We start from the raw sequence: 16,098 nt of genomic DNA, 5'->3' as shown, positions 1-16,098 counted from the left end.
TCATCCAGAGGCTCTTTAGTTCCTCTTTGCTTTCTGCCATAAGGGTGGTGTCATCTGCATATCTGAGGTTGTTGATATTTCTCCCAGCGATTGATTCCAGTTTGTGCTTCTTCCAGCCCAGCATTTCTCATGATGTACTCTGCATATAAGTTAAATAGGCAGGGTGACAATATACAGCCTTGACATAGTCCTTTCCCATTTTGGAGCCAGCCCATTGTTTTTTGTCCAGTTTTAACTGTTGCTTCCTGACCTGCATACAGATTTCTCAGGAGGCAGGTCAGGTGGTCTAGTATTCCCATCTCTTTCAGAATTTTCCACAGTTTGTTGTGATCCACACAGTCCAAGGCTTTGGCGTAATCAATAAAACAGAAGTAGATGTTTTTCTGGAACTCTCTTGCTTTTTCTAGACAGTTTACTTAATTGATTGATACATATTTGTGTGTCATATACTAAACAGTGCTTACTATGTGCCAGACCTTATTCTAAGTACTTAAGAGAAAAAATACTAATTTAATCCTCATGGACATCCTACAAGGCACATAGTATTATATTCTTCATTTTTTTAAGAGGAGAAAACTGAGATACAGGTTAAATAATTTGCCCAAGATTGCACTACTAATACACCCCACTCCAGTACTCTTGCCTAGAAAATCCCATGGACGGAGGAGCCTGGTAGGCTGCAGTCCATGGGGTCGCTAGAGCTGGACACGACTGAGCAACTTCACTTTCACTTTTCACTTTCATGCATTGGAGAAGGAAATGGCAACCCACTCTAGTGTTCTTGCCTGAAGAATCCCAGGGACGGGGAAGCCTGGTGGGCTGCCATCTCTGGGGTCGCACAGAGTTGGACACAACTGAAGCGACTTAGCAGCAGCAGCAGCAGCAGCACTACTAATAACGTGACTGAGGTCAGCTGTACAACTGAAGCCATCAGGCTCCATTGTCCATGCTTTATTTATTTATTTTTTTTTGCTACACATGTGGCATGTAAGATCTCAGTTCCCAACTAGAGATTGAACCTGGGCCCACAGCAGTCTTAACCACTGGACGACCCGGGAAGTTCCATCCATTGTCCATGCTTTTTAACCACTATGCTTTGCTGCCCCTTGAAAATGCTTCAAAAATATTCATGAATGGCTGTTTACTGTGATAAGGAGCTGAGAGGCTGGTAATTAGGAGTCTGTGCATGCTAAGTCACTTCAGTCATGTCCGACTCTTTGTGACCCTATGGACCATAGCCCACCAGGTTCCTCTGTCCATGGGATTCTCTAGGCAAGAATACTAGAGTGGATTGCCATGCCCTCCTCCAGGGGATTTTCCCCACCCAGGGATCGAACTCATGTCTCTTACAACTAGTGTCACCTGAGACCTGAATCCTAATGCCAACATGGCCATTGCCCCATGTCCCTCCTGGGCCTCAGTAGCCCTTCTGCACAAGGAAGGCATTGCTGTGGACGACCACTAAGTTCCACCCAAAAGAAATTTTCTCTGCTTTTAAGGGAAGGCAGATGTTGCCAGTTCTGGAGAGAAGAGGGGAAAGGGAAAGGGTTCTTACTGAGGGTTTGTGCTTCCTTGACCTGTCCTTGGAGACACAGCCAGAAGCAGCATCAGGGCTGTGGAGGCCTGAGTTCCTGCCTGTCAGCTCAGTCTTTGGTTTTCAGATGAGTTTTAGGACCTGGACAGGGAGGAAAGGTGAGACTTGAAGTCATTGGGAATAGCTAGGCCAGGAAGAGGCTGACCATGGAAGCTCTAGGGTATTTATCTCAAAGGGACAGGAAAGGCAGGCGCTGTGGGAAGGGAGAGCACTGGGCCCCAGAGGATTATCCTAGTTTGAAGTAACCTTCTGACCCAGAGCTCTATGTATGGGGGACTTCTATGTAGGGAGGACTACTCACAGACATGGGATTATGCTGTGGACAGTGGCATGGTTAGGGGTTTTAGAGCCTGGGGACCTGCAGTGAGTCATACAACCTTTCTCAGCTTTGGGCTTCTCATCTCGAAAACAAAGCTGTAAAGATCCATCTTGGATAAAATGTCAAAGTGGAGAATGGTTGTGTTCTTTCCCTCCTCCCCCTCCAATTTCCACATCACTGCAGTCTTAAGTGCTTAAGAATATATGATCTTACAGGTAACCTGGATTTAAAACCTAGCTCTGTCTTGTCTGCTGTAACATTGGGCCAATTGCTGAACTGCTCTGAGCTTGGCTCCTTTTTGTAAAATTAGGATAATGATACTTGACTCTCAGAGTTATGGCTAAATTTTACATGTACACACACATATAAGAACATATATAAGTATATAAACAAATATATTTATAAATTTATAATTTGTATATTGGGCTTTCCAGGTGGTGCTAGTGGTAAAGATCCTGCCTGCCAATGTAGGAGACATAAGAGATAGAGGTTCGATCTCTGGGCCAGGGAGATCTCCTGGAGAAGGAAATGGCAACATACTCCAGTGTTCTTGCCTGGAGACTCCCATGAATAGAGGAGTCTGGCAGTCTGCGGTCCATGGGGTCACAAAGAGTCAGGCATGAATGAAGGGACTTGGCATACACACACATGCACAATTTGTGTATTATAATTTATATTAATTTAACATATAAGGGCTTCCATGGTGGTTCAGTTGGTAAAGAATCTGCCTGCAATACAGGAGACCTGGGTTCCGTCCCTGGGTTGGGAGGATCCCCTGGAGGAGGGCATGGCAACCCACTCCAGTACTCTTGCCTGGAGAATCCCCAAGGACAGAGGAGCCTGGCGGGCTACAGTCCATGGGGTCGCAAAGAGTTGGACACGACTGAGTGAATAGCACAACACGTGTAAATACCATGCATATATGTGTATCTATCTATCTATATATAAAATAGTGTCTGGTAAAGAGTGAGTGCTAAAAATAATGTCAACTAGTAATTTATTATCATTTATCCTGTTACTTCATGGATACTTGCTTTTGAGAGGAGGTACAATAGCACATTCATACTCAGTACGGACAACTGAATGAGACTCACTTGTTTTCTTTACTGGAGGATTTACACTTTTCTTGAGGATGTTCTAAAAATAAAAGCAATTCAATTAAACACACTGTTAGTAGGATGGGCAATGCTGGGTGCTGTCCATGGTTCTGAAGGGAAATGAAGGCGGAATGAGCTTATACAGCAGACAAGATATCAAGTAGGTTGACCAAGGACTGTATTTCAAGGTGAAGTGGAATAGATACCCAATAAAAGTGAAGACAAAGTGCCCCCTGGGACTCAGAGAGTTTGATCAGAGAAGGGTTTGTGAAAGAGATGGCATTTGAATTCTGTGATAGAGCATAGTGAGTTTAATGGTTCATTAAAAACATGAGTCAGAAAGACATGACTTGAATTCCAGTTCTGCCCTTAGTAGCTGTGTGTGTCCTTGGAATGGTTAGTTAACTTTATTTACCCTTATTTTCTTATCCTGTAAAATGGGATAGTAGTTATCTCACAACTTATTGTGAGAACTAAAATGAGAAGATGCCTATGTAAAACACGAGGCATCTGGCACAGTGGTGATACTAATAGTTTTTTGGTAATACTAATGTTAATAATAGTCATCTTGTTGATTGCTTACTGTGTGCCATAGCCCACCTAGGATGTCAGAGGATTAAATGTCATTATATCATTCCATTACCTCATTATATTTAATCCTCGTAACAGCCCTAAGGGTGTGGTGAGTTCCTGATAAACTATTATTTAAAGCTTAACTCTGGAATATGGTTAGAATTTTGATAGGGAAGGTGAGGACAGCAGGAAAGTAAAAGAGAGAGAATGGGGATGAGGAAGCTATTGAGGATGTACCTGAAGCAAAGAGTTGCTTAGCTGGGCTGGAGTGCAGAGATGGAGGGGAAACCAGGAGCAGATGGGGTGGGGGGAGAATCAGGTAATGGTGAGTCGTGAATACCTGGGTATGAAGGGGGTACCTCATTTGAGGGGCAGTGGGGAGCCATTGTAAAGTTTTAAATAGGATCATGGCATGAGGTTATGATTTATTTATAAATTTATATTTTACCTTCATTTCCATTCTAGAATCCATACATTTAACTGTAAAATCTCGAAAAGATACCACAGCCTACAAAAGAGAAATAAAATATCCCTACTGGGCTGATTGGAGTGTAAGTTGGTACAGATCCTTTGGAAAATCATCTGGCAGCATCTGCTAAAGCTGAAGAGATGCTTGCCCTATGACCCAGCAGTTCCACCCTTAGGTATATTTCTGAGATACACAGGTACAAATATTCAGCAAAGGCCATGTGCTAAAGTAATCACAGCAGGGTTATTTCTAATAGCCCCAGCCTGGGGGGAAAAGAAAATGAAATGCCTATCAACAGTACAATGGGTAAGTAGGTTGTGCTCCGGAATCTTCATACGGTGAAAGACTGTGTAATAGTGATGATGGGCAGTCTACAGCTACGTACAGCAATGTGGGTGGGTCTCATATAGTCAACGTAATGTTGAGCAGAAGCCAACCCTGCCCCCCACAGACCATGCTCTGTGTATAAAGTTTAAAAACAGGCAAAACTGATATCTGATGTTTGAGATCAGGATAGTGGCTGCCTTCTTGGAGTAATATAGCCTGGAAGACTGGGCACTGTGAACCTCAGGGATCCTGGCAATGCTGTTTCTTCATCTGGCTGCTGGATACACGGATGTTTATTTTGTGAAAACCCATCAAGCTGTACACTAAAGGTTTGTTCACATTTCTGTCTGTATCGTATACTTAGATGAAAAAATTACAAAAGGACTTCCCTGGTGGTTCAGTGGTTAAGAATCTGTTTGCCAATGCAGGGGACATGGTTCGATTCCCGGTCTAGGGAGATTCCACGTGCTACGGAACAGCCACGCCTACTAAAGCCTGAGTCCCCTAGAGCCCGTATCCTACGAGAGAAGCTTCTGCAATGAGAAACCCGTGCCCTGCAACCAGAGAGTAGCCATTGCTCTTGGTGATTAGAGAAAATGCAGCAACGAAGACCCAGTGCAGCCAACGATTAATTACTTTTTAAAAAGTTACCAGAAAAACAATCTTCTCACACACCCTCTAGCGATCTCTTCCTACCGTTCTTCCCCATTAACAGTTTGGGTCATATCCTCCCGGGTTTTTCTGTGTCTAATCATAAAGAGAAAGATAAAGCTGCACTATCTATAGCTTTACAAAAATGGTCTTCTGTTTTACATACCATCCTGCAGCGTGCTTTTTTAACTCCACAGTATGCTGAGGCAGTCTTTCTATGTCACTGAAGATGTAGGTCTTGATGATTCTTTCTAACATTTGCAGTGTTTTATTGTGGGGATGTGTCATTTAGTAAAGCCATCCCCACTGACAGACCTTTAATTCCAGCATTCCATTGGTGTAAATGATACTGTGGGGAAGTCTCTTCTTGCATAGCTTGGTGTACTTGTCTGTTTGTGAATTTATGAATTACTAGGAAGGGAATTTCTTGGTCTGAAGTGGTATTTTAAGATTGTTAATCTGTTAATGACTTGCTGAGTGGGTGGGTTGGAAGCAAGGAGACTAGTTAGGAGGCTGTTAAAATAATTTAGACTTGGGATAATTAGGGTGGTTGGCAGTGAAAATGGACAGAAAAGAAGAGAGCTAAGAGATATTAAGGGCAAAGATTTGATACAACCTGGCATCTGATGAGAAAGGGGGAAAGTCAGAGAGGTCCTTGGGGGTTCTGAGTCTTGGTGGCTGGGAAAATTGGGAACAGAAGTCAAAAGGAATTGTTTGGGGGAAGTGGGGTGGGTCAAGTTGCATTCAGGGAGCCAGTTCATCATCCAGGTAGTGATGTCCAAAACGCAGTTGGAAGAATTGCTCTCTTTTGATTTATAATTTTATTTATTTATTTATGGCTGTGCTGGGTCTTTGTTGCTGCAGGGGTTTTTCTCTAGTTTCAGTAAGCAGGGGCTACTCTCTAGTTATGGTGTCTGAGCTTATTCTCTTTTGGGGGGACATGTGGTGCGGTTTATGGGGTCTTAGTTCTGCACCAGGGATCGAACCTGTGCCCCTGCATTGGAAGCCTGGAGTCTTAATCACCGGACCGCCAGAGAAGTGCCACGGTGGCTTCTCTTGTTGCAGAGCATGGGCTCTGGGGCGTGTGGGTTTCATTAGTTATAGCTCCTGAGCTCTAGAGCACAGGCTCAGTAGTTGTGGTTGCATGTGGGGTCTTCCCAGACCAGGGATCAAGCCCAGGTCTCCTGCATTAGCAGTCAGATTCTTTACCACTGAGCCACCACAGAAGCCCCAAAGTATTGCTCTTGACAGAGTTAAGGGCTGCAGATTGAGGCATAGGATTCCTTTGCTTAGGGTGGTCCTCATGGGGGCGGGGAATGAAATCAGCAAAGGAAAGGCTCTCGAGAGAAAGAAAACCTAAGGACTGGGTAGCCAGGGTCTCATGTATAGGGTGCTGGCAATGCTCAGGCACAGGAGGGATCCACTAGAATCTACCATCACGGAGGCCAAGGGGCGGATCTGCAGTGACTGTCATTCGAACGATGAAGTAATCAGCTGCCTGCTCAGCCTCCCTCCTATTACCCTCCCCTGGTGAGTGCTGTCATTACATCTTTTTCTTGCTCCTCAAAACCCTTTACATACTTGAGATTAATCAGTGTGATCCTGTGTTTAATGTCCACTTCGGCCTCTGCACTGTGAGCTCCAGGGAGGCAGGAACCCCTTCATTCTTGTTCCCTCTTCTGTCCTCATCAGGTGTGTGTTTAGCACGTCGCAGTGTCGGTACCCGAAGTTGCTGCTGTGGTTTGCTGGAACTCTGGCTGTCCACACACACCCTCTGCCTGCTGCCTTCCCCCACCCGCAGCTACACACACACAAGCACACACACACACACACTCTGTACAAGTTGGGAGAGGAGGGACTTAAAACCCACAGGGTACAGCAGGCGGGAATGGGTCACCAAAAATAGGTCATCCACACTCCATTTACTTGTACATCACAGTGGCCAGCTTGGGGCAGCCTCACAGTTGAAACCCAAAGTGCAGAGGACTCAAACTCCGGGTCTCCCCAGTGGAGCCTTAAGATAACCATGGACAACAGAACCTCTCATTTGACCCCATTAACCATCCCTTCGGAACTTCCATGCCTTCATCTTTGTGCAGCTGCTCTTTTTATCACTGGTTTTCTTGGAGGGAATGGTGTTTCCATTGTGATGCTGGAACCCACCTGTGCAGCGATGTTTGAACCTTAACTTCCTTAGGATAACAGCTTAGCCAGGTGCCTTAGGTCAAGTTTCCCCAACAGGATCCAGCGATGAAATTTGTGTGTAGGTGTATCCCCGGTGTAGGGAGGGTGTTGTCCTTGGACATGACTATGCTTGTGTCTGTGTGTGTGTGTGTGTGTGCGTGCACACATGCGTGTGTGTGTAGTGAGTGGAGGGATGTTTCTCTGTGCCTGTGAGTCTGTGTGAACATGTGTGTGTTTCTGAATCTTTCTGTGCCCCTGACCCTGCTGTACACAGAGAAACATTGGGAGAGGGACTTCAGATAAAAATGAGGGAAAGAAAAAGGGGCGGGATGACAGGAAACACACAGGGAGACACACCTTCCCCAACATGGTCAAGAAACACCAGGGGACACACACATGCACACAGACATACACACACGCACACTGTGTCAGTTCCTCTGTGTGCTTTCTTGAGTGGGTTGGTGTACACTTCTTATGGTGACGCGTCTGTGTGTGACTGGCACATGCCCAGACACCTGCCTTTTTAGCCTCAGAAGTAGAATGGCAGGTGTGCAGAGACCCAGGGGTGCGTGCGTGCTAAGTCGCTTCAGTCATGTCCAACTCTTCACAGCCCTACAGACCGTGGTCACCCAGGCTCCTCGGTGCATGGGGTTCTCCAGGCGAGAAAGCTGGGGTGGATTGCCATGCCCTCCTCCAGGGCAGAGACCCATGGCAACACACAAGTGTGGACACTTAGACATAGGTTGACAAACTGCATCTTTGCAGGTGTATTCCTCCGTGTGTATGTGTGTGTAATTTTCTGAGTACGTGGGCATCTGTGTGCCTGAATTACGCAGATGTGTGTAGGAGAGGAACATGTGGGTACACCCTCTGAGAAGCACACACAGAGCATCTATATTTCTGTGTGTGCACGCATGTGTCTGTCTGCATACAGGTCAGGGAGGAAGAGGGCACCATCGTTGAGTTGGGAGGGGGGAGACGGGGAGAAGTCCAGCAGGAGGTGCCCCAGCCTTGCCCCCTCTCCCAACACACAGACCCAGCTCCCCATCCTTTTACTCGGCAGGATCATGGGGTTTGGGTGGGTCCATTTGTGAGCACTGTTGAAGGCCCTGAGGTCTATCAGCTCATCCCAGACTCTGGGGAGGCAGGGAAGGTCCCGCTAAAGATCCATCTCCACTCCTAGAACCCACACCCCTCCAGGCTGGTGGGGGACGTAAAGCTTGCCTTGATCACCAGGCTGTGGAGCACGGGGGCAGAGAGCCCTTTGGGGTCAAATCCTCACCCCCATGCCTCCACTCCACCTTCTGGCCCTAGGCCACGGACCAGCCCCTTAACCCCATGTCCTTGGTGCTAAAAGTGGAGCAAGCAGGAGCAACTGCTTTCTGGGTGACTGAGGATTAACCCCACTCTCAGTGCGGATACCCCATGTCCTCGGTGCTAAAAGTGGAGCAAGCAGGAGCAACTGCTTTCTGGGTGACTGAGGATTAACCCCACTCTCAGTGCGGATACCCGTTCACCCAGCAGTTATTACTTGAGCACTTCCAAAGGCTAGGGGCTTCCCTGGTAGCTCAGTTGGTAAAGAATCCTCCTGCAGTGTTGGAGACCCTGGTTTGACTCCTGGGTTGGGAAGATCCACTGGAGAAGAGATAGGCTACCCATTCCAGTTTTCTTGGGCTTCCCTGGCGGCTCAGCTGGTAAAGAATCTGTCTGCAGTGCACAGTGTGGGAGACCTGGGTTCACTCCCTGGGTTGGGAAGATTCCCCTGGAGAAGGGAAAGGCTACCTACTCCAGTATTCTGGCCTGGAGAATTCTGTGGACTGTATAGTCCATGGAGTCACAAAGAGTAGGACACGACTGAGCGACTTTAACTTTCCAATGGCTAGACTCTGTTCTTGGCCCTGGGGCTTCAACATTCGACACAATGAAATTCGCTGTCCTCATGGGGTTTACCTTCTGTGTGGAGTCAGTAAACCGACGGTGTAGAACACATCATGGGTAGTGAGCGTCAGGAAGAAAACCACAACAGAGCACTGGGCAGAGAGAGGCCGGGCCAGGAGAGGATCAAGGAGAGCTTGGATCGGATGATGTTTGATCACAGTGGAAGTGAAGGTGCTGCCAGATCGGGGAGAGGGTGGTTAGAGGCAGGGAATAGAAGGGAAGAGGATCGGACTTCCCTGGCTGGCCAGTGGTCATATTTCCCCTGCAGGGGGCAGGGGTTCAATCCCTGCTTGGAAAACTAGGATCCTGCATGCCATGTGGTGCATCCAAAAAATGGAAAAGCAGGGCAGAGGACCATGTTGTTCTCCCATTTCACAGCTGAGGAAGTGGAGGCCCAGGGAGGTTAGTAATTTGCCCAAAGTCTTACAGTCTGTGAGGAGGAGATCCAGGACTTAAACCTGGGGCAGTGTGGTTTCAGAGCCAATGGCCTAGGTGGGTGATCCTCGATCAAGGGTGATCTTTGTCCCCACTCCAGGGGATGTTTGGCAGTGCCCGGAGACATTTTTGACTGACACAGCTGACCTGGAAGGAGGACTAGCATCTAGTGGGTAGAGGCCAGGGAGACTGGTTAGACCTCCCACAGCACACGCGACCGCGCCTGACGGCTAAGCAGTAACGCGTCCCCTCGCCAGTTGTGCTGACGTAGAGAAACCCTGGTTTAAATCCATGAAAAGCACTTGACAGAGAATACGATACATCGTAGGTGCTCAATAAATAGTAGCTGAAGAGGAGGAGGGAAATGGTTTGGAGAAGACTGCAGGGCAGAAATGAATTCAAGAAACAGTACATGTTGGTTGAACCTAGAGGATATTATACTTAGTGAAGTAAGTCAGACAGAGAAAGACAGATACTATATGATAACCCCTGTATGTGGAATCTAGAAATAAGACAAATGAATCTATATACAAAGCAGAAACAGATTCATAAACATAGAAAAGAAGCTTGTGGTTACTAAAGGGGAGAGAGGGAGAGACTGGGCGTATGGGATTAACAGATTCAAGCTGCTGCTGCTGCTAAGTCGCTTCAGTCATGTCCAACTCTGTGCGACCCCATGGACTGCAGCCTACCAGGCTTCTCTGTCCATGGGATTCTTGAGGCAAGAACACTGGAGTGTGTTGCCATTTCCTTCTCCAATGCATGAAAGTGAAAGTAAAGTCGCTCAGTCGTGTTCAACTCTTAGCGACCCCATGGACTACAGGCTCCTCCATCCATGGGATTTTCCAGGCAAGAGTACTGGAGTGGGGTGCCATTGCCTTCTCCTCAAGCTACTGTACATAAAATAGATAAGCAACAAAGATTTACTGTATAATACAGGGAACTAATTATAGGGCTTCCCTGGTAGTTCAGCTGGTAAAGAATCTGTCTACAATGCAGGAGACCTGGGTTCAATTCCTGGATCGGGAAGATCCCCTGGAGAAGGGATAGGCTACCCACTCCAGTATTCTTGGGCTTCCCTGGGTGGCTCAGACAGTAAAGAATCTGCCTGCATTGCGGGAGACCTGGGTTCGCTCTCTGGGTTGGGAAGATCCCCTGGAAAAGGGAACAGCTACCCGCTCCAGTAGAATTGCCTGGAGAATTGCACGGACAGAGGAGCCTGGCAGGATGCAGTTCATGTGGTCGCAAAGAATCAGACATGATTGAGCGACTTTCACTTCACTTCACTTCTTCACAGGGGATTATATTCAATATCTTGTAATAACCTATAATGGAATTTAATTTGAAAAAAAAAAACCGAATCACGTTGCTGTACACCTGAAACTAACACAATGTTGTAAATAACTATACTTCAATTAAAAAAAAAGTATATGTAAATGAATCTGCCAGTTAAGAGAACTCATGTGATGCTGTTTGACGGGTGAGTATAAAGGCCAGGCTGCCCCTGGGAGGGTGTGTGCAGGTGAGGCTGGTGATTGGAGGAGGTTGATGAACCAGGCGGGGTGTGAAAACCAATGCTGGGCAGCCACCAGCCTCTGAAAGACTAACCAGAGGCCTGGTCTCTCCGTTCCTTCCCATCCCGTGTCTCTCTCCCCATCTCTCTCGACCACTCTGCCCGGAAGGGGACAGCCGGAGGTTGAAGGGGGCCATCCAGAGGAGCACGGAGACCGGTCTGGCAGTGGAGATGCCCAGCCGGACCCTGCGCCAGGCCAGCCACGAGTCCATTGAGGACAGCATGAACAGCTACGGCTCCGAGGGCAAGTGAGTGTGGGGCCCGCAGTCGTCTCGGGTGTGGGGTGGGCGGGAGGGACGGAGCAGTGCCCTCTAGGAGCCCTGGGTCATCCTCGGCCTTGGAAGGGAGGTGATGAAAGCCAAGGATTCTCTGAGGAGGTGTGAGTGAGGCATGAATCTGGTATCCAACTGTCTGGGTCTCAATCCCAGCTCCACTGCTCACTGATGGTGTGATCCTGGGCAAGTCACCTCTCTGTGCCTCGGTTTCCTTATCTGTAAAATGGAGACAGTAGTACCAACCTCGTAGGGGGTGGGAGGATTAAATGGGTTAATATTTATAAAACGCCTGGCACAATGGCTGCCACAGCAGAGGTTAATGAAGAAAGGGGATCAAGAGGGGTTTTGTTGGGGTGGTGGTTATTTCCTCTTTAACTCTCTTAGTTTCCTTAAATCCCAATTGGTTTTTAAAAATATGTACTACTGCCTGATAAGGAGTTTCACACACATCAAGTCATAGCACATTAGGTCCAGCTGGCTCCTCGCCTATGTTTCTCTCCCTGGGCTGTACATCAGAATTTCTGGGAACTTGTTACAAATACCGATCTCGGGACCCTGAATCCAAGCTGCTGAATCGGAATCCATGAGGGTGGAGCCTGGAAGTTCCATTTTTAAAAGACTTCCTGGGACAAGATCGATCTAGACTGGGGCTCTCATGGTCGGGCTTCCCTGGTGGCTCAGGCTGTAAAGAATCTGCCTGCAATGCGGGAGACCCGGGTTGAATCCCTGGGTGGGGAAGATCCCCTGGAGAAGGCAATGGCTACCCACTCTAATATTCTTGCCTGGAAAATTCCATGGACAGAGTGCCTGGTGGGCTACAGTCCATAGGGTTGCAAGAATCAGAGACGACTGAAGCGACTGACACTGCACTTTCACTTTGAGAATTTTGGGAAAGTTTGGAGCCTGCTTTCCCCTGATAAATACGCAGATAAAATGTGCACCCTAACACACTCACACCATACACACTCATTCTCACATGCGTGGTCACACAGACACATTTCATGTAACTACAGGGGGCTCCCAGATTCCCCTAAACCCCCCTGGCAAATAAACTGTGATCCACAGTGACTTCTTCGTTGTACAGATGACCAGGGCACTCAGAGAAGTTGAGGGGCTTGGCCTGGATCACACAGCATGTTCATAGGTCTGGAACCCAGGCATCCAGACTCTTAGCGGGGCTTGTATCACGGCACCCCATTGCTTCATTATCTCAGCCATCCTCAGCCAGGGAGGACAGGGGTATCATGACCTTTGTCAAGCACACGAGAAGACTGGGGCTTGGAAAAGTTAAACTCCCTGCTGTCCAGTATGGTAGACCCCAGGCGCATGTGGCTGTTTAAATGTAAGTGAATGAAGATGAAATATTCTGTTCCTCTGTCGCTCTCACCGTATTTCAAGTGCTCAGTGGCAGCCTGTGTTCAGCGCCCACTGTATCAGACTGTGCAGGCGTCAGAGATTTCCATCGGCGCAGAAACTTCCACTGGATGGCCCTGGCTGAGTGGCTCATCCAAGGGCAGACACCTTCCAGTTTCTGGCTCTGCCTTGCAGCTGGGGGCTCTGCCGCCTGAAAGCCTTCCCGCCCCCAGCCCCTCCTAAACTGGGCATCTCCGGTCTCTCTGAATGGCCTTGCCTTGGCAGATGCTGCTGGTCCGCCCACCTCCTAGGGAGACTTTCCGGAGGGCGAGAAGAGGAGGAGGACATGCGGAAGGGAGAGGGAGAAGAGGAGGACGAAAGGAACAAATGTTTGCTTTAACCTGAGAAACTCGGCAAGACAGCGAAACTTGGAGGGAGATAGTCTAGGCGTCAGGGTAGCTAGCAGTGGGTCCCTGCTGAGTTTCAGGGGATCGGGAGATTTGGGTCCTGGTCCCGGCCTGGCCACTGACCCCGAGTGGCCTTGGGCATGTCCCTTGTCCTCTTTAAGCTTTAGGGAGGCTGATATACATCTTGTCTGTTGGCCTCACGGGCAGGTCAGAGGACCAGGTCAAGGAGGTGGTATTGTGGTGCAGTGAACAGCAGCAGGGGGTCAGACCTACATTCCCATTCTCCAGAAGAGGACTGAAGGCTCAGAGAGGCCACAGGACTTGTCCACGGGGAGCAGCATAGGAGGGCGTCGTGAGGAAGAAAGGTGATGCCTGCACATGGCAGGTGCTTGGGACGCGGCTCTTGTCGTTTGCTGTCGTGTGCTTTAAGGGACCAGAAACTCAGATTATACTACAAACATGTCCAAAGTCCGGACTCTGGAGTCAGGCAGTACCAATTGGGCCTCATTGCTGCTGCTTCAGAGCTGTGTGACTGTGGGGGAAGTTACTTTACCTCTCTGAGCCCAGTTTCTTCATCTATAGAAAGAGGTCCAGAATAGTACAGACCATTAATAGAGTTGTTGTGGGGAGGCATTGAACTAACATATGTCAAAGCACTTAGAACAGTAACTGGCACATTGTAGGCATTTTTATTATTATAGCTATTACCGATGTTTGTCAATTCAGCCACTGTTATTTGGGCATTTTGCTCCTTGTTATAATTGTGTCTAGAATGTGCTTAGCACAAGCTAAGCATGGAATAAACGTTGGCGGTGATGATTATGATTTTTTAAAAATTATTTATTTGGCTGTGCCAGGTCATAGTTGAGGCATGTGGGTTTCAGTTCCCTGACCAGGGATGGAACCTGGGCCCCCTGCATTGGGAGCACAGAGTCTTAGCCACTGGACCACCAGGGGAGTCTCCTGTGGTGATTATTATGATGGTTAAAAGATTTGTGGTGGGTGTCTTGAGACAGTTGAGGAAGGATCAGGTAGGTTTGAGGACCCTTTGTCCAGCAGAGGGGAGATTCTTGCTCTTCTGAGAGGGACTGGGTCTTGGTGGAGCCCAGCCAGGTGCTGCTACCCACCCCCAACACGCACCTGGCTGAGGAAGGGAGGTCAAAGGGACGGGGGGACAGGTGGGGACACTGAGCTGTAGTCGGCTTCCTCTTTGTTTTGGAGGTATTTTGGGCACTAGCAGGACCCAGATGCCAGGCTGTGAAACAGGAGGGGGTGTGACCATCCTCCCCCTGGGCTTCTGCCAGCCCAGCTGAGGCTCACAGAGAGCCAGTGCCTTTGTGCCGCTCCCACCAGGCTGCAGCCCCTGGCGCTGCCGGGCATGTGTATTCCTGCAAGTGGGCCCAGGGATGCTACCATGTGGATTTTCATTCAGCACCTACAGTATGCTGGACAGTCAGACCGAGCACCTCGGAGACCCTGCCTTCCACTGACCACAACTAGTAGTGTGGCGAGAGCTGCAAAGGACAGGCACAGAGAACTTTGGAGATGCTGTGTCCTCACTAGGACTCAGGGCTGGGGAAGGGGTGCACATTGGGTTGGGCCATTCTGCCAGTGATGATCCCTGGGCTCCGGGTTACACATTACCAGTTACAGTGGGTTGAGCCCTTGCTGCTCAAAGTGTGATTCTCGGCCCAGCAGCAGCACCATCCCCTGGGGCCTTGTTAGAAGTATAGCATCTCTGGGTACTTCCCTGGCGGTCCAGCGCTTAAGACTCCACAGGTCCACTGCAGAGGGGAGGGGTCCATTCCTGCTGCAGGAACTAAGATCCTAAGATCCCGCTTACTGCGTGGCACATCCAAAAAAAAAACGAAGAAGAAGAAAGGAAAAGAAATGCATCATCTCAGGCTCCTAACCAGATCCCCAGGTGTTTCACGGGTTAAGGTTGAGAAGTTCTGGCTTAAGGGTAATAATGTTCTAGAGCGAGCACTTTGTAAGAGCATTTGCTATGGGCAGACACTGTGCTAACTGTTTTTACATTTATTGACTCATTTAATTCTCCCAGTAACCTGGTAACTCTGGAACCATTAGTATCCTCATGTTACAGATGAGGAAATGAAAGCCAAGAGAGGCTAATTAAATCGCCCAAGGTCACAGAGCCAGAGTGGCTTCCCTGGTGGCTCAGACGGGAAAGAATCTGCCTGCAATGCAGGAGACCCAGGTTTGATCCCTGGGTTAGAAAGATCCTCTGGAGGAAGGCACGGCAACCCACTCCAGTATTCTTGCCTGGAGAATTCCATGGATGGAGGAGCCTGGTGGGCTACAGTCTGTGGGGTTGCAAAGACTCAGACATGACTTAGCAACTAACAGTTTCATACAGCCAGCGAGTGACATCAATTTCAGGGATTCAAATCTAGCATTTGGAGTCTGCCCTTAACCATTCTACTAGACTCCCTCCTTCACTTAATGGCTGTGTCTATCAGGATTTCCAGAGGTGGATGCTTCCAGCATGGTTTGGTGGCTCAGTGGTCTCTCCATCTTTTCCCCTCTGCAGACTTCAGCATGGTAGACCAATCCTGGTTTATCCTTGGGGACTGGGGAACTGTTTTCCTTTCCACTGCCCCTTTCTGCCTGATGGAAAAGTTGGTTCTGCATGTTAAGGATGGAAGGGAACAGCTATGAGTTGGGCAACCAGCCAAGCTCCCACCTCCCACCTCTCTGAGCATCTCCCCAGATAAAGGGCAAGGATTCAATACTCCTGAGAAAGGGCCAGGAGAACAGTACCTCCCCAGACCCCTCATCCATCCTGAGGTACTCCCTGGTGACCATCTGCTTCAGTTTGGATTTCCCAGAACCAGACGAAAGACATGGATTTGAGTGTAAGCATTTCACTTGGAAGGTGATTT

The 16,098-nt window shown here is 48.5% G+C and overlaps 1 protein-coding gene across 1 annotated transcript in view; it reads left to right on the top strand.

Moving 5' to 3' along the window:
- Positions 1 to 16,098, top strand: part of RIMS4 (regulating synaptic membrane exocytosis 4) — a 72,483-nt gene that overhangs the window by 37,042 nt on the left and 19,343 nt on the right. Inside the window, exon 2 of the mRNA XM_025001266.2 lies at positions 11,270 to 11,408. Coding sequence (XP_024857034.1) covers positions 11,270 to 11,408 — 139 coding nt within the window. The remainder of the gene's footprint in view (positions 1 to 11,269; positions 11,409 to 16,098) is intronic.

This window comes from Bos taurus, chromosome 13 (assembly GCF_002263795.3).
Source record: "Bos taurus isolate L1 Dominette 01449 registration number 42190680 breed Hereford chromosome 13, ARS-UCD2.0, whole genome shotgun sequence".
Lineage (NCBI taxonomy): Eukaryota > Metazoa > Chordata > Mammalia > Artiodactyla > Bovidae > Bos > Bos taurus.
Note: the sequence above shows the minus strand (reverse complement) of the source record. Positions and strands in the feature narration are given on the sequence as shown.